General features: G+C 37.6%; 2 protein-coding genes across 2 annotated transcripts; both read right to left on the reverse strand.

Moving 5' to 3' along the window:
* Positions 1 to 962: 962 nt before the first annotated feature.
* On the reverse strand, positions 963 to 3482 carry LOC137092234 (saxitoxin and tetrodotoxin-binding protein 1-like). The gene is made up of 6 exons (XM_067456496.1): positions 3324 to 3482; positions 3060 to 3208; positions 2922 to 2986; positions 2730 to 2840; positions 2529 to 2633; positions 963 to 1105 (listed from the first exon to the last, which is right to left on the reverse strand). The coding sequence occupies exons 1-6, from the start codon at positions 3438 to 3440 to the stop codon at positions 1038 to 1040; spliced, it is 615 nt and encodes a 204-aa protein (XP_067312597.1). The 5' UTR covers positions 3441 to 3482; the 3' UTR covers positions 963 to 1037.
* Positions 3483 to 4136: 654 nt separating this feature from the next.
* On the reverse strand, positions 4137 to 16573 carry mmp17b (matrix metallopeptidase 17b). The gene is made up of 12 exons (XM_067456497.1): positions 16527 to 16573; positions 14647 to 14930; positions 11789 to 11921; positions 11484 to 11640; positions 11214 to 11322; positions 10923 to 11100; positions 9078 to 9254; positions 8810 to 8927; positions 6526 to 6596; positions 6150 to 6299; positions 5089 to 5358; positions 4137 to 4988 (listed from the first exon to the last, which is right to left on the reverse strand). The coding sequence occupies exons 2-12, from the start codon at positions 14809 to 14811 to the stop codon at positions 4654 to 4656; spliced, it is 1863 nt and encodes a 620-aa protein (XP_067312598.1). The 5' UTR covers positions 14812 to 14930; positions 16527 to 16573; the 3' UTR covers positions 4137 to 4653.
* Positions 16574 to 18255: the final 1682 nt, after the last annotated feature.

Below are 18255 nucleotides of genomic sequence, written 5' to 3' on the forward strand. Positions count from 1 at the left end.
GTGTGACTCTTGCAGCTTCAGGCCCATGTGCAAGACCAGCCATGTGTTAAATAATTTATGCAAAATCAACAAATCATCAACATTATTCTTTATCATGAGCAGCATGAAAGCATCTTTTGTATTTTATACTTGCACAGAGTCTACACAATGTTTGTCAAACAAGCATGCCTTATTCTTATAATATCTAATGTTTAATATCCTAAACGGTAACTTACAATTACAAGCTCTTTGTAGTCTGATAGAATGCCCTGACTCAAACTACACATGCTGTCACAATTCACCAGTGTGAGTGTCCGTGATCACCACCAGAGGGCACTCCACCCCAGAGTGTCACTCCATCACAAACTACTTTACCCATAATCCTTTCCTCTGACTCATTTGCACTCAATGTTCACACCTGTGTCTCATCACCTCATTACCTCTGCCTATATAAGCCTGGTTATCTCTGTCTTTGATTTCTTGCCTTCTCCGTGGATTACCCTTTTGCCTCTGTCCCTTGTTTTGTTTGCCTGATTGAACTGCCTACCTGTGTATGACCTTTTGCCTGTTTTATGGACTACGACTTTGGATTACCCTTTAATAAATACTGCGCTTGGATCTCCAACCTTCTGTCTCAGAGCAGTTTGTTACACATGCAGAAAAGAGTGGTTGAGGCTACTACTTTATGAAGATTTCCTATGAATCAAGTACCTTAAATAATCCAGCCACAGTATCTTTCTTCTCTGAAGTGATGCAATGGGTTCTGTGAATGGAAAGTTATTGAGTGTGTAAACTTTTGGTAACTGGGAAGTGCCCTTGTCAGAATTGTCTTTAGAAATGAGGACAATCCCAAAAGTTACTAAACTTACCCACAGATTCAAATTTACAATTTCTTTCTGATGTTTTTTTGTGTGTGTGTGGCAGGTAACGGGTACAAATGCAACATTTATTTTATCACTGTTTATTAAAAATACACACAAAGATAAATAACAGGGACTCTTTATTCAGTTTGTTTGCTTATTTATTTATTTTTAACAAAGAAAGAGTAACCATGTATATTATTGATCTGATTTTTCTAAACTTGGCTTCTTGTCAGATGAGCTTTCCTTGGCCTCATGACAGAATTCTGCAATGAGAGAAGAAAGAAAATGTGAATGTGAATTTTATTTGTAAATAATTGCATGTGAATTCAATATGATTTCTTTTTAATTTGGGGGTTAAATTATGATTGACATGTTTGTGACAACTTTTGTGAGTTAATATGGAGCCAGAATGGTGACTTTAAAATTTGGCATCACAAATTAAAATTGTCTTTGAAAACAAAAGCAGAACTGAAAAAGGAAACATTGGCATTGAAACATTTGCATGCATGCATACATTTGAATACATTTGCAAGTATTGGCAATGAAAAAATACAATAATTAAAATCTTACAATCTTATTCTTTTATTGTAGTGGGATGTATTTGTATTTTTCAATGACAATCTTCAGATTTTTTCTTCATGTCACTTTTTTAGTGACAGATTTTTTTTACAATGCCAGTTTTTTTTCAATGTCACTGATTTTCAGTTTCAACTTTCTGTCACTGTTTTGCGTGGAGAGGGGGAGGGTCTGAGGGGAGGGGTAAGTAGAGCGTAGTTTGCATATCATTTGCATATAGGTATACTGAAGCAGTAGGCCGAGCGTCACTTTACTGGAACCCGTCGTCAGCTCTGAAGCCTTTTGGCATGACAAATGTCCAGTTTACCTGTAACTTCTGTATCAGGGGTTCAAATTAAACTGAAATCATGTTCTAGAGATATTTTAAGTGATATCAAGTCTCACCTTAACAGAACCTGCTTTCTCTACATCAAAACTAATAGCTGTTGCTTTGAATGAAAACTACAAGTGCTTGAAACTCCTGGACCGTTCCCACCTGGTGGAATGACCTGCCGATCTCAATTCGTGCTGCAGAGTCTGTAGCCATTTTTAAAAAACATCTTAGGACAGATCTTTTCCAATTGCACTTGACCAATACAGAATAGCACTTACTGATCACCACAGCAACGACCAAAAAGCGCACACTCCTGGATCATTTCTACGTCTCTCATCCGGATTTGTGCCTTCAGGCGGGTGTGTTACATAGTTATCATAGCTATCATAATCCGGTGTACTGTATTTTGCGTACGTGAGTTTTTGTTGTAGATGGCTATTGCTGCGCGTTTAGCTAGAATCCCATACAAAACCAACCCATTGGCCCACTGAATCTGCTTAACGACAACAGTTGGGGCAACAGCCTTAGTCCTAATGGGTTGTTATCATGGCTATCAAAATCCAGTGTTCGGTATTTTGCGTACGTGAGTTTTTGTTGTAGGTGATGGCTATTATAGATGGCTATAAAAAATTGTGTACTGTGCTAATTAATTGAGACTTCTTACAGCTCTTACAGGTTGTTGGCCTTGTTGGTTTCGTTGCTTCTATTGCTCTCCCCTTTTTTGTAAGTCGCTTTGGATAAAAGCGTCTGCTAAATGATTAAATGTAAATGTTAAATGTAATGAAACCCAAGCTGACCTGTTACACCATCATAGGAGTACTGGACTTCTCTTTTGAAGCCAAGACACTCCGCTTGCTTCCAGTACAAGTCCATGTCAGACTCGGTTGGGTTGCTCTCTCTCTCTGCAAGGAGGGAAAATTTCAATTCAATTGACACAAAATACATTATTTTAACCATATGTAATGTCTAAATCTATGTCTATGGATTTGGTGACTTACTGAAAAAGTATAGCGACTTTATGGTCTCATTTTTGAATTGGCTGACAAAGCTCATGGTGAGACACTCTGGACAGGATGGCAAGAATTTTCCAGTGGATAATATGCCAGTTTCTGCGGATCAAAACATTATAATATTCATTAGTGCTCAGAATTCATGAGTTAAAAATGAAATGAATACTTTTGTTCACTTACCATTGGAATAATGTATATTGTCTTTAATAACTGTGTTGATGGCGCTGAATTCACACTTTCCATTTCTGAGGGGGAGAGTGAACCGATTCAGAATGTTGGTCATGATAAAATGTATTCAATTTAGCAAGACAATCTTACAGCATGTTTCCTTGACGGAGTGTTCCAGTGTTTCCAAGAGTGAGATTTCTCGGGCCAAACTCTATCCATGAGCTGTTCACAGTCTTCAAGATATTTATAAATAAGTCGTGATCAGCTATGCCTTCAAGGAAGATCCATTTACCCATGATCTGTTTGGAAGAAAATAGAAGTTGAGAAATGTAAGTGCCTTATTGTCCCATATAGACTGTAGTGTTTTTACTTTGAAAGAATGCTTGCTTTAAAATATATTAAAAATGCACTTACGCTTTTGTTGTCATCCTCCAGAGTCAGTGGAGTTATGAGCTCCTTACAGTCTGGCAGAGTGGCCTGATTTAAACTAAACAGGCCCAGAAGAGCAGTCAAAACCACCAAAGACGACATTGTAGATTTCAGAAAATTATGCTGCTTCACCAGGGGAACAAGCACTTTAAATAGAACTGCGTATCTCGCGTTATCATCTGTTTTTTTCTGAAGTGTTGCAACAGTTGTTTGTGATGATAGTGCCAGTGCTGAAATGATCAAACTGGGGAAAATTGTGGACTTTAGGGTCCAGGAAATTTTTAATGTAACAGAACATGCCAGTGTTTAATAAAATGATGCTCCAATTTCTTTTTCTTTTTTTAATGGGCATATTCTTTGGGTACGTCATAAAAAGAAAAGAAAAAAGAAAGAACACCGATGGGGAAAAGTAATGTTATAAATATATTATTAATAATAGTAGAATCCATAATATATTAAAACATTTATTTTTCATTTTTTTATTATTTTTATTATGTCATTTGACAATCCTTCTCACTTTAAGATTAACCTAAATTCTCACACTATTTCATTACGAAAATATGAATAAATCACACACTGTAAAAAAAAAAAAAAAAAAAAAAAAAGGTCTCCGATTGAAAATTTTCTAGTGACTGGTCACTAGATCTAATTTTTTTAGTTAGCCAAATTGATTTTCAGTGAATGAAATTGTATCAAATCACAGAAATTCAATTTGGCCAACTGAAAAATGTAGATGTGACCAGTCACTAGAAAGTTTACAATTGGAGAGGCCTGAAATTTTTTACAGTGCATGTTGGAACCTAATGTATCAGTTAAAGTCATTTTAAGACATTTGCTCACACAACATATATAATATCATACTTTTAAATGGTAAAGCTTATGAAGGAGGCAAATATTTTGCTAATATATTTGCCTCCTTTACAAGCTTTAGTCATCTAACAGACTCTCTGAACTGTAAATCATTAACATATTTATTAGATAAATATATTTATATATAGAGAGAGATATTTTGTTGATGTTTGTTTTATAATACTTGAGGGTTGATATGTTATGAACAAGAATGTGCTGCAGTATAACCAACCTAACTTGTTAATTCTAAGGAGGTTTAGCTACTGAAACCGTAATTAACAGAGAAATAAGGCCAGCGTTTAGGTTTGAAGTTATTGTACAACAGAATTTTCTCAGTTTGATGGTTGTAAGAACTCATCTTGCCAACTATTTTAATGTCTTCCTTTGGTCAGAGATAGAAAGTCAAGACAATATGTATTTTTGGTTATGGTTGTGATCTTGGATGTGGAAAAATTTAAAGTGACTGTTAACAAATTACAGTGGTCAGAACTAAAATGGACAGAAGTAAAATAGGTTTGATTTGAGTCACTGCACTGTTTAGACATGGACAGTCCCAGTGATGAGGTTTATCTCTTGTTTTATCTTTGCGCCTGATCTGGTCGATTATTCTTTGCCCTTTTTGCTCACGAAGCTCCTGTTGACCATAGTGGGAGATCAAAGAGATGTCACCGGGGCTGTAAGAGGAGGGCTGAGGGCAGTCCAGCCAATCGGTGGCCAGGAGCCGGGGGTATCCTTCTTCAGGGGCTGAGCCTGGGTGAGTAAATTTCCAATAGGAATTGCCTTTGAAAATGTAGGTCGAACCTGATTGACATGGAGAATAAAAAATTCTGTAGTGAAGTACTGCTGTTAAACACATTCACAGGCAATTCAGTATTGTATAAATATCCTAAAAGCAACACACCCTTGAAGTCTCCAACATTTTCTCTCTCGTCATTATTTTCAGTGATGATTCCATTCACTCCACCTTCAATAAGATCTCTCCAGACTTCACTTTCCTCTGGGTTTTCTCCTTTCTCTCCATCCTCTCTCACAGACCCCCACATCACACCCTGCGTAGGGTCCCAGTGCAATCCTTGCCACAGTCCCTCTGAGTCCTCTGCAGCCAGAGTAGACAGAGGCTGAGGGAAACCCTCTTGGAGTGACAGATCCTTGAACAGCCAAACCTGGGAGCCTGCACATGTATTTAGTAATTAAATCATTGGTGTAACTGATGACAACTCTACACATAAAAGTAGCAGGGGTGTAGAAACGAGTGCAAACTAAAAAGTGTGTTTTCATTTTATGTGGCTATATCAGTCTCCATCTTTAGAAGGTATATTTTACAGTGTCAATTTATAAATAGACACTTGTGCAAATAGCCCATCTTGTTGGCAAAAGCTATTTACACTAGCTCCACCCATTATAGTTTGTTTGAACCAGGTCAAATTACAAAATAAATCCATGAGGGGAGTTTTTTTTTTTTTGACATTTCGGCAACCAAATTTTTCTGATGCCATTCTTCTTCCTTTTCCCATCACATTTCAGTTCGGAAAAAAATAAAACTGGAAAATTTAAATAGGTGTAGTGGTGTGCTTTAGGGATAGCGACAAGCCAAGTCCCAATAGGGCAGCATGTATTAATAATTATAATAAATATAATCATATATACATTGAATATGTTGTTTTTATAACATGCTGTTTTATAATGTACTATAATACACTGAGGTGCAAATAGAATATGCCACTATTTGCACCTAGTATAAACATTATTTACAGTAAAAATACTGCTATTTTCACTTAGTATACAAATCATGTAACGCTATTTGCACTTAGAAATATTTTCAGGTCAAGTAAAATAAAATTATTCTATAATCTTTAAATTGCTTAAAATAACTCATTGTACAAATTGAAATCAACACAAAAACGTGGGTTTGTGATGCAATTGTTTGTGAGTTTGTGATGCCAGTGATGCTGGGAAACTGACCACTGACAAAGATGATAGCATGATCTGTGTGTCTCTCCAGAACTGCTTGCAGTGGAGGCAGTGAAGAAGGAAGAGCCGACCAAAGTCTCTGGACAGGAACAGCCCTGACTGACACAAGACCACCTCTGCTCACTCTCCACATGTTCTGCCCTGCAAAGTGTGTGAGGAAGGGTAAGAGAGATATTAAAAAGGGAGAAATAAGAATAAATTATTTAAACTGTATATGGTGACACTGAATGGATGGATAAAGTCACTGGTAGACCAATAACAAGAGGATAGGAAGATGAAAACAGACAGTGGAAGTGTTTTTTTTTCTCTTCAAAATGTCAAACTTCATAAATTAGCCCTAAAATATTTAAATACTTCAAATATCTACCTTTGAAGAAGAAAATCTCTCCTCGAATCTTGGCAACTACATCAAAACTGGTGTTACAGCGATCCACAGAACTTGATTGAGACAAATGAGACATTTCAAAATAACAAAACTTTTTCCAAGAAAAGGTGCCAAGATATTTAAATGTGATTTATTAAAGGTTTAGTTCAACCAAAAATGAAAATTCTATCATTAATTACTCACCCTCATGTCGTTCGACACCCGTAAGACCTCAGGTCATCTTCCGAACACAAATAAAGATATTTTTGTTGAAATCCAATGGCTCAGACATACCTTCATTGACACCAATGTCATTTCCTCTCTCAAGACCCATAAAGGCACTAAAGACGATGTTAAAAGTCCATCTCGTTTCTACAGTACTTTTATGAAGCAACGAGAATAGTTTTTGTGCGCAAATTCCCCCAAAATAACGACTTATATAGTGATGGGCTGATTTTAAAGGGGGGGTGAAATGCTGTTTCATGCATACTGAGCTTTTTACACTGTTAAAGACTTGGATTCCCATCCTAAACATAGACAAAGTTTCAAAAACTAATGTTGGACGTTTGATGGAGTATTTCTGTGTCAAAAATACTCCTTCCGGTTTCTCACAAGTTTCGGCGAGTTTTTTTCGAGTATGGGTCTATTTGACGTTAATAAGAGCGGAAGGTCCTTGTATGGGCCGTACGGGCTCTTCTCCCGGTAGGGTGCGCGCGCGCGTGACTAGAGCACGCTGTAAACAGTCTCTCAGCTGCAGATCCAGTCGTCCGTGAACGGCGGCGCGCTCCACTTTATTCCTATGGGTGACGTCGAGCGACTTCAACTCTTCAGCACAGCATTCCGGGAAGGCAGCGCTGCATTTGAACCGATTTGAACGCAGAAATGACGGGAAGCTTGACAACATCGTTTCAGTTGCGTCTCAAAATGGATTTACACGCCACTGCTGTCACAGGACTTTACCAAATCATACCAAAGAAGTGTGTTTCTGACGGAGCGGTCCCAGCGATACGTTAAAGCTTCGACGGTGAGTTAACTTAAACTGCTTCAAATGTCTCTGCTATTGGCTACCGTCGCATGAGTAAACATCAGTAAACGACACGATCCCGTGCTTCGTCATTCAAATGCGCTAACGGTTACTCCATTGTTGTTCTCTGTATAACGTTACAGTATTCTGACGTGCAAAACCGTTTTGCTTGCTACTTCTAAGGTCTAGTCGCATACAATAGTCCATAAACTGAATCATGTCCTCATACTCTGCGAGTAAACACACAGAAATGTGGAGAGGCCATTAAATACAGTAACTTACATACCACAGAGACGGACGTCCTGCTGTTGCCGTTTCTCCTGTTCAATTTATTTCTCCCTCAGATTTGATTGTGGATCATTATCTGTATTAGCTGAGATAGATGGGTTTCTCCACGCCCGCTTTGCGCGCTTGTCATTCTTTAGCTCCGCCCACACGATACGCCTCCAGGCGCTCGGTTTTTTCCGGAAAGACTCGGTACAGCCTATATTTCTTTTATAAATATGATAAAACTAAAGACTTTTCGGAGATATGAATGATGCAATACTACTCTATAGGTACTCAAGATTGACATGAGATTGACTGAAACTGAGTGTTTCACCCCCCCTTTAAAACAAAGCTTCGATCCGTTATGAATCAATGTATCGATTCTTATGTCAAACAGCCAAACTGATGGAATCACAAGACTTTGGCGATCCGAATCATGAATCGATACGCTGATTTATAACGGATCAAAGCTTTGTTTAGAAATCGGCCCATCACTATACAAGTTGTTTAGTTTTTTTTCCACACAAAAACTATTCCCGTTGCTTCATAAAATTATTGTAGAGCCACTGTAGTGAGAAGGGCTTTGTAACGACGTCTTTTGTGCCTTTTGTGGGTCTTGAGAGAGGAAATGACATTGGTGTCAATGGAGGCCTTTCTGAGTCAGCAGATTTGAACAGAAATATCTTCATTTGTGTTCTGAAGATGAATGGAGGTCTTACGGGTGTCGAACGACATTAGAGTGAGTAATTAATGACAGAATTTTTAGGTGAACTAACCCTTTAATTCTGAAGCATGTCTTTAAAATCAGCATAAAAAAGTGTTCAGAACATTATATTTCTGTAATGTGATGCATCTAGTTAAGACAGGAATATACCACACAATGTTTAATTTGATTTTTAATTAAAAAGGTTTAATATATACTGAGGTTATATATATATATATATATATATATATATATATATATATATATAAGGTTTAATATATATCTTCTCTTACCTGTCTAAATGGCTGTGTGCATGTCTGTACATGTGTGTGAGTCTGTGTATTCCTTCATGTCGCTGCAACTGAGTCACAAGAAGAGGTCTATCAGTTGGAATAAGGTTATCCCTATTACCTGAATTAAAAAAGACGCGCACACACACACACACACACACACACACACACACACACACACACACACACACACACACAGAGATTTCACATGAATCCCATGAGCTATAATTGCAAAACTGAGATTCCAACCGAGGAGTTTAATGACAGTTACCATAAAGGGCTGTGATGTGTTGAAGGTCGTGATGTCCCAGGCTGAAGTGTAGTGGGTCTCCCAGGGGCCCTTGGTAGTATGGACGCATTACAGATTGCCGTGCTGATGAATGAGTCAGTCCGAGGGCATGACCAAGCTCGTGCACCAGCACCGTGAACAGATCTGTGCCCTCAGTTGCTGTGTGTAAATGTTAAGAGGACGTATTATGCTTTTTTATGTTTTCAGCTTTCTTTAGTGTGCAATGCTGCTGTTAGAGCATGAAAAAGGTCTGGAAAGTTACAAAGCATGCTCCAATGGGAGTTATTCTCAATCAGTAATCACTGTTTCTGTACCCACTAAAACCCCTCCATCATAGTCTTGACTTTTCACACCTTATAATATTCCTCATTAAAAAAAAATCCTGCCCAAAGTATTCAAGTATACAGGTCCTTCTCAAAAAATGAGCATATTTGGATAAAGTTCATTATTTTCCATAATGTAATTATACCCACAGTCAGTGAGGGTCTGGGGTGCCATGTCAGCTGCTGGTGTTGGTCCACTGTGTTTTATCAAGGGCAGGGTCAATGCAGCTAGCTATCAGGAGATTTTGGAGCACTTCATGCTTCCATCTGCTGAAAAACTTTATGGAGATGAAGATTTCGTTTTTCAGCACGACCTGGCACCTGCTCACAGTGCCAAAACCACTGGTAAATGGTTTACTGACCATGGTATTACTGTGCTCAACTGGCCTGCCAACTCTCCTGACCTGAACCCCATAGAGAATCTGTGGGATATTGTGAAGAGAAAGTTGAGACGCAAGACCCAACACTCTGGATGAGCTTAAGGCCGCTATCGAAGCATCCTGGGCCTCCATAACATCTCAGCAGTGCCACAGGCCGATCGCCTCCATGCCACGCTGCATTAAAGCAGTCATTTCTGCAAAAGGATTCCCGACCAAGTATTGAGTGCATAACTGAACATAATTATTTGAAGGTTGACTTTTTTTGTGTTAAAAACACTTTTCTTTTATTGGTCGGATGAAATATACAGATTTTTTGAGTAATTTTGGGTTTTCATGAGGTGTATGCCAAAATCATCAGTATGTGGTGTGCAGTTGGTGTGCAATGAATCTAAAATATATGAAAGTTTAATTTTTATCATTACATTATGGACATTTTTTTTTTAGAAGGACCTGTAGGTCTCTGCAGGTTAGTAATAGGAGTTACCAGATAAGTGGGCGAGGCCTTAAACAGGGGGGCATTTTTCACTGTATGCTCCGGTCACAGTGTGGGTAGGGTTAGGGTACTGTGGGGTCAGGTATAGGGATAATTTTCATTGCATGATTTATAAACACCCATCAGTTTGAAAACAACCACAAATTTAGAAACACCCACATTAGTTCAAAGTTAATTCGCTTCAGAAGGTCTTTATTAACCCCGCAGAGCCTTGTGGAACAGTTATATGAAGGATAGATGCACTGCCATTGTAATGCTTTGATTAGCCAGGATGTTTTTAAAATGAACTTTGATTTTATTTTTCTAAACAAAGAATGTCCTATACACCTAAGATGACTTGAGGGTGAGTAAATCATGGGCTAATTTTCATTTTTGGGTAAACTAACTCTAACTAATCATTAGATGGCTAATCTTTAAAAACAAAAATGATTTAATAGTTGCTAAATGTAGTTATACTTTTTTTCATATTGCACATAATGTTGTGAAGCTTGAATTCGCTTGTAGCAAAACTGTTTGGCCATTGCGTGAAAATTATTGGTCAATATTTTAATATCAGTGGATAATATACTGAACTACCAAGTAGGATTTTACTTTGTATATACTTTCTTATATGAGTGTTTTGCAGAATAACCTGGTTGTCTGAAGACCCATTCCTCCTCTGCATCCAGGTGAACTCCACCTGCCCTATCTGGGTCTGATGGAAAGAAGGCATGGCCAACAGATCCACCTGCTCCATCAAAGGGATATCCGTCTCCATGGGGACCATGCAAGAAATCTATTTGGAGATCTGCTCCCTCTGGTCCTCGCACCTATTTGAAATTAAGTGTAGTGAATTTACATGAACACACAAAAACATGAACATACAGTATTTAGTTAAGGTCAGACACTGCCAAATATTTAGTTTTTAAAAAGTAGCCATAACCTCATGGAACTCAAGCAATGTTGGATCGGCCCACACTCTGAGTGCATAGTACACAAGGGAGCGAATCATTTCACGGGGCAGCTTAGAAGATGATGGGTAAGAGCGCAACCTGAGAAAAATGAAGAATAAGAGAGATGGACTAAGAACAAAAATGTTGCTTATTTGTTTTTACTTTACTGTGGCTCTGTAAACTAGCTATCAAGTAAGATATGGCAGGCAGGATAGGAAAAGCAGGAAGAAAAACACAACTGGTAAAATAATCAGTCTAACCTCCAGTTGATATTTCTTCTTGTCCAGGTAGAAACCGCTCTTTTCATCCTTTGATTTTCCATATCACTGTGTAATGCTGATACCTGGATGGTTTGATCATCATCATCATCCGGAAGGGAACAACGAGGTGTCTGCATCAATTGAACAGTCTCTTCATCTGTGACAGGGTTGAGGGAAATAAGAAAGGCATTGAGTGAGATTTCTTTGTAAGATTTAAAAAGAATGTGTGTGTGTGTGGTGTGGTGTGGTGTGGTGTGTGTGTGTATGGGGGGGGGGGGGGGGAGAATGGGAATTGTCATTCATACCTAAGACTCCGGTGTCATCCAAACCAGCAAACCTCTGCATTTTCTTCACTGCTTGTGTGACAGCTGTCCAGGCCTGTAACTGACCTGTAGAGGGATCAGGGGGTGGGAGGTAGCCATACTTCGTGAGCCAATCCTGCCAAACAGAACAACATTTTGAAAGAAATTAATACTTTTATTCCGCAAGGATGCATTCCTATGATCAGTAAAGACCTTTACATTGTTACAAGAGTTTTCTGTTTAAAATTAATTCTGAAAAAAATAAACAAATACATGACCGGTTTCATAAAAATATTAAGTGGAAGCTCCATCCACCATTTTTATTAATATAATAAATATGTTTTTTGGGTGATTTCTGAAGGATCATGTGCCTGAAGATGTTTAAAACTCAGCTTTGCCATCACACAAATAAAAATTCACACACAAACAAAAAGTTTTCTATTTAAATACATTTTAAAAATGTATTTTAAATTGTAATAATATTGAACAATATTACTGTTTTTATAGTATTTTTAATCAAATAAATCCAGCCTTAAAAACTTGAGACTTGAAAAACATTAAATCTTAATGACCCCAAACAGCTAATTTGCAAATTGCTAATTATGCTTTGTTAATCATTTATTCACTTAGAGACTTGGTACAGGAACAAAAAAAACTGTTAAAGCTCAGAAAACTAAATATAAAAATTATTTTTAGTACAATCAATGCAGTGCTGAATGCCTCTCAACCTACTTTTTCTGATGTGTCCTCTGACACCTGCAAGAGATTTTTACAATTCTTTGTGGATAAGGTATCAATGATCAGGATTCACATTATACCTCCTTCGGTGGAACCCTCGTCCTGGCCACTCTGCTTTTTTAAAGCCAGTTTGAGCCACTGTCTCTTTCTTTTTTGAAAGATGTTATAATCCTGTGAAATACTCTACCTTTCCCAAAGATCCTCCACTTTTTTTCGTGAAGGAGATGTTTGAAACCATTGGGCCTGTAGTTCAATAAATTTGAAAAGCAGTTTGACCTTAGGTGTTGTTCCATTAGATTTAACATATCCAATCTGGACACTACAGTTCTAATTATAGTCTAATCTTAAAACTTCCATTCCTTTCTAAAACATTAGAGAAAATAGTCTACATACAATTGTAATCTTTTTTTTTAGATTCGCATAGTTATATCAGTATATCAGTTGGGTTATTCATAGAACAGAAACAGCACTTTTAAAAGGTATTTAATGACCTTTTATTAGTCACTGACTCAAGAGACTCAACCATTAGTATGCTTTTAGATCTGACATCTGCTTTTGATACCTTTGATCATAATATTGTACATTCCCGGTTGGAACATGTCGGTATTAAAGGTACTGCTCTGGAGTGGTTTAGGTCCTGTTCCACTCCACTATTAGACACGCACTTGCAAACTTCCCTAAGCACTTCCCCTCAGGGGAATCCCTGCCACCATTTTGAAGTGCGTTCCACTTCATGAAGGGGACAAGGGAAGTCATGTATATGGACAGACCCTTGCTCCCTCGATTTTGACCAAGGGAGCAAGTCTACTTCATATGTACACTTCAGGCAGCTTCATATACCACAATGCAAGGCGATTGTTGCATTAAACAAATTTGTAAAGGAAAAATAAATATATAATAAATACACCCCATAGTGGATTCCAAGTGATCAAGGGCTTAGGGCATTCCAGTTCAGACCATTGCAAAGTTTCCGCCAGTACTGGGCACTCATGCAACGTAAGCAATGACGCACATCCAAGTGAAGGAGACGGAGGGTAGTTCGCGAGTGAAGGGCATGATAAAAACAAACTGGAACGCAGCATTGGAGTCCCTCAAGGCTCTATTCTTGGCCCAGTGCTGTTTTCCCTGCATATGCTGCCATTAGAGTCCATTCTCAGGAAATATGACATTTAGTTTCACTGTTATGCAGATGACACTAATTTATCTGCCATTGAAACAAAGATGGCACTCCTTTAAAACTTATGTTTGATTGCCTCAAAAAGACATTAAAGTTTGGATGGCCCTACATTTTATTACATTTTAATGAGAGCAAAACTGAAATCATGATATTTGGTCCAAACTGTAATAACTAATAAGACCTTAACATTGATTTAGGCTCTTTGTTTCTCTGTATGCTAAATCCACTGTTAAAAATCTAGGGATAATAATCAATATAGATTTCAAACTTGACAAACAGATAAACTCTATAGTCAGATAAATTCTTTATCAAGATTTTTATCTAAAGTTGCCATTTAATGATTTTAAAAGCCATTTAGACTATTGTAATGCCCTCTATGTTGGTATCAACCAGGCCTCTCTCTCACACCTACAGTTAGTGCAGAATGCCACAGCTCGACGTTTAACAGTAATGTGGACTTCTAAAATTGACTTCCGGTACAAGGTTTTAATGCTTCCTTAGCCCCAATTTACCTTTCTGACCTTATACACTTGCATGCCCCATCAAGGTCTCTGAGGTCTGCTGACCCTATGCTGCTGTACATCCCTGGTTAGACTGAAGCTCAGGGGAGATCATGCCTTTGCAGTAGCTGCCCCTAAACTCTGGAATTCATTACCATTGCTGTGAGGATGGCTCCAACTCGGTCTGCTTTTAAAACTTAAATGCAGATAGAGTTGTCTAAAAATATATTTTTATTCTTTGGCATTTAGAAATAGTTAGAGCTTTAGTTAGAGCTGTTTTTTTTTTCTGATTTGTTATGTATAATACTTTTGTACATCACCCTGTTATTGTTTGTTTTATGACCCTTTACGCACAGCACTTTGGTCAACTGTTGTTTTTAAATGTGCAGTAGAAATTAATTAACTTGAAACATACATTATGAATAAGGAAAAGGTTACATTCTCACCACAAGTTTAATGCTCTCATCTTCAGTGGGTATGACAGTGGGTAAAGCGGTAGATGTAACTGTTCTTGCCAAAATGGTTGGCAGTGCATCTTCATCAGCTGTTCCATAAACTTCCACTGTACATCCACACATGAAGAAAACAACTGCTGTCCAAAACATTGCCATAATACCAAAGTTACCCAATGTCAATCCTCCTTAGTCAAGTGATTTAAATGAGGTCATCTTTGCTGAAACTGAGATGGTGGCCTCTCTTGTGTTAAGGAAATGTAGGATTGATTCCAGCGCTGTAAAATTAGAGTTTGGAGATAATTTAGTAATGATTATACAAGATTGTGTTCTAGCTTTTAGGATTCTAAACCAGGAAAACAACTTTCTAAAATAATATAAATCAAATCAATTGTGCAATCTCATTACAAGGGATTGCTTAACTTGGTAGCTCTTTCAGTCCTAAAATAATTGATACTGTACCACACACGCTTTGGTTGTAAAGCTCCATGATTGAATTGCAGATGGCTAGTATCAAAGAGAGAAGGATGAAAAGACTGCAGAGGTTGTATGCTGTTCATTTTAAAGGAAAAGAAGGCAAGCATAGCGGACATGGGGCTTTAATTAAATTAGCAGGCGTCATTTCATTTAAGAAATGAAACCATGTGGGAGATGACGAGTTGTAAGAGTAAAGTAGGGATGGGGGAATGGGGCATGGAAAAGAAGAGTTATGGAATAATGGAATTAAAGGAGAACACTGCCAATCTCAAGGGACAAGGACAGAGGACAGTGTAAGAAAGGGAGGGAGATTGACGGGAAAAAATGGGTTGAGACGCATGTGTGCCTGTAAATGTGAATGGGTCAGTATCTCATCATCACTCAGGATTTCAGTCACAGAAAGACAGTAGGGGAGAACCTGCATAAATGCCCTCAATAAATACAATAATGTAATGCACAATATACTCGCACATGCCATTTACGATGTGCAATTCAATTTCTCAACTTTGTCACAAAATATCTGACAGTTCCGGATGTATGCAGAGGACATTGTAAATGTATAAACTTATATATGGTTATATTATATAATATTATACTTATTATATATAAACTTATAGAACTTTTAGAGTGTTATTTTAATTTATTTTAACATGTATTTATAACTTGCCTGTCTTGCTGTGTTCTCATCTGATCTGAAGTCATGTGTAAGACTGGAGAAATTGTAATAAGTGTAAGAGATGGCTACTTTCTGAGAAAACAAAGGACATTAACAGCTGAACTCTCTCCTGTGAAATTAGCATCCCCATCCAAGATGAAATCACACTAAGATGATCCCCCTCATATTACCTAAGCTCATTCTCCACACCCACATCTCTCCTCTCCACATGTTAACATAAATCTATATGGTTAATGTAAACAAATACTATACAGTTTTATACATGTTTTGTATCATTTGTAACGTCTCAGTGCAACTGGTACAAAGGGCTCATTGCCACAGAAGTCGTAATGAAGCCTAGAGGAGGTTACTATTTAAAGATGTTATAAAAAAACTATGTAGAAATACATTTTATATCTGCATTCTGCAGATTATAAAGTCGTTACTATTATCACATGCTGCCATTACAATAATAAAGACTAAATGATAGAAACATCAACATTTGTTGCACTTTTAGTGTAGCGATTTTTGACATTAAAATGAATAGACAAATTCCAAAGCTTTAGACTCGCTTTAGGAAAAAGTCCTGTGCCAGGACTATATATATGACATAAAGATTTAACATTTTAGCTCCAAATATTCAGAAAACAACAAAGAAAGTTACAATTACAGTTTTATGCAAAGTCAAAGTTAATACAAGAAACTATTTCATTCAAAATAGAAAGAATTGGGACATGCTTACCAACAACTTCTGTCTCTTTCTCCCTTTGCACTTGTGCTCTGTCGTGCTTGCCCTCCTTCTCTGTTCCTGAACAGATGTGTTTCTCTCATCTCCTCAATAACGCCCCCCTCACCCCCCCTCCTTCTGCCTCTGCACTCGCACAATGGACTCCTAATACCCCCCTCAATAACGTCCCCACCCACCCCTGCTAAGTGCATCAGGCATTTGCTCACACTCTCTCTCTGTGTTTGGAAGATCCCAGTGTGAAAAAGCCTCTTTATATCCAGTGAGGAGATTTAGAGACATGCTTAGTTGCACATGTTTGTCCAACTGTCAAATTTTCTATACGTCATATTCAAAGCTCAAATGTCTGATTGACTCCATCATGCCATTAAATAACGGATAAAACACTAATATGAATATACACATTTACATAGTTATATATAACTTCTTTAATGTGAGATCTGAGTCAACTGCCGGATTAGGGTTTCACTTTATCTTTGGCCTTGTCTGTAGTTGTGGATATGTTTGGATCAAATCCTCTTAACGAAAGGATTAAAAAAAACTAAAAACCAAGATTTGAACAGATCTAGCTAAATGCATTGTTGCTGTTTGGTCTCCTATGTCATTCCAGAGTGAGATACAAAACTTATTTGTGACAATTTCTGCATTTAAAAAATTGTAAACATTTTGTAGATGCAAAATTTTAAATAAATTAAATTTCAGTGCAGGGGTTAACCTACAGCATCATGGCAGTAAGCAAGACGTAAAGCACATTTCCAGATGGCTATCTGTCTTTTTTGCTGGATAATACTGTGCGAGTCCCAGAGGAATAGCCAGAATGGAAAAGCATACTTACATGGGCAACAGAGGCGTGTGCTGAATGTTTATATTGTAACTTGAACTCCTGATCTGTTGAACTTCTCAAAGTATAACCTGTCAAAAGGGACAGTAACCTTATCACCCCAGTGCTTGATCTTATTGTGATATTACTGTTTTTATAGCTTTAAAATGGCATTATGGTCATTTGATATATTTTACAAACAACTTTCCAGAGAAAGATAGCAGAATAAGCAAAGGGTGCATTAATGCCTTGTTGTCCTAGTGATGACTTTGACCCACAGGTCAAAGTGTTTTACCAGAGGCAGATGTGATCACTGTATTTTTAGAAAGATGCACAAGGCAGTATGCTTGTGTGTGAATAGATGTGTGTGTTCAAAAAGAGAGTGATAAAGAGCCACAAAAGGCCAAGTGAACTTCCTTGTCTCCAAGACAACTTCAGTCCCTCTGGACGAACTCAACAAGACAGATATTCATTGTGCACCCAGGACATGGGCCTCAACATCGCTCTTACAAGGGGCAGCACTGGAATTCTTTGCTATGGTCACCTACACTGTTGGGGGTAATGCATTAAAAGTAACTAGAGTTACGTAATCTGATTACTTTTTCAAGTAACTAGTTAAGTAACGCATTACTTAGAAAATTTACAACAAAATTACTTTTTCAAAAAAGTAACGCAATTTATTTGACTGACAGCTCTCTTCTCCCCATGTTGAGAAAAAGAGAGTAAGTGCAAAGATGTTGTGTGTGAACAGGTTATTGTAGATCTAGACTATATGTGAGCATTTATTCATAGCTGAGCCCTCTGTAAATGCCTGAATTTGCATTTTTAGCCCATTTTTAAGTTTCAATTTTGGTGTGAAGAGGTCTTTCAATTTGCACAAAAATAGAGAAAAAGTGAGAAAAAGTA

The sequence above is a fragment of the Pseudorasbora parva genome, chromosome 11 (assembly GCF_024679245.1).
Source record: "Pseudorasbora parva isolate DD20220531a chromosome 11, ASM2467924v1, whole genome shotgun sequence".
Classification (NCBI taxonomy): Eukaryota; Metazoa; Chordata; class Actinopteri; order Cypriniformes; family Gobionidae; genus Pseudorasbora; species Pseudorasbora parva.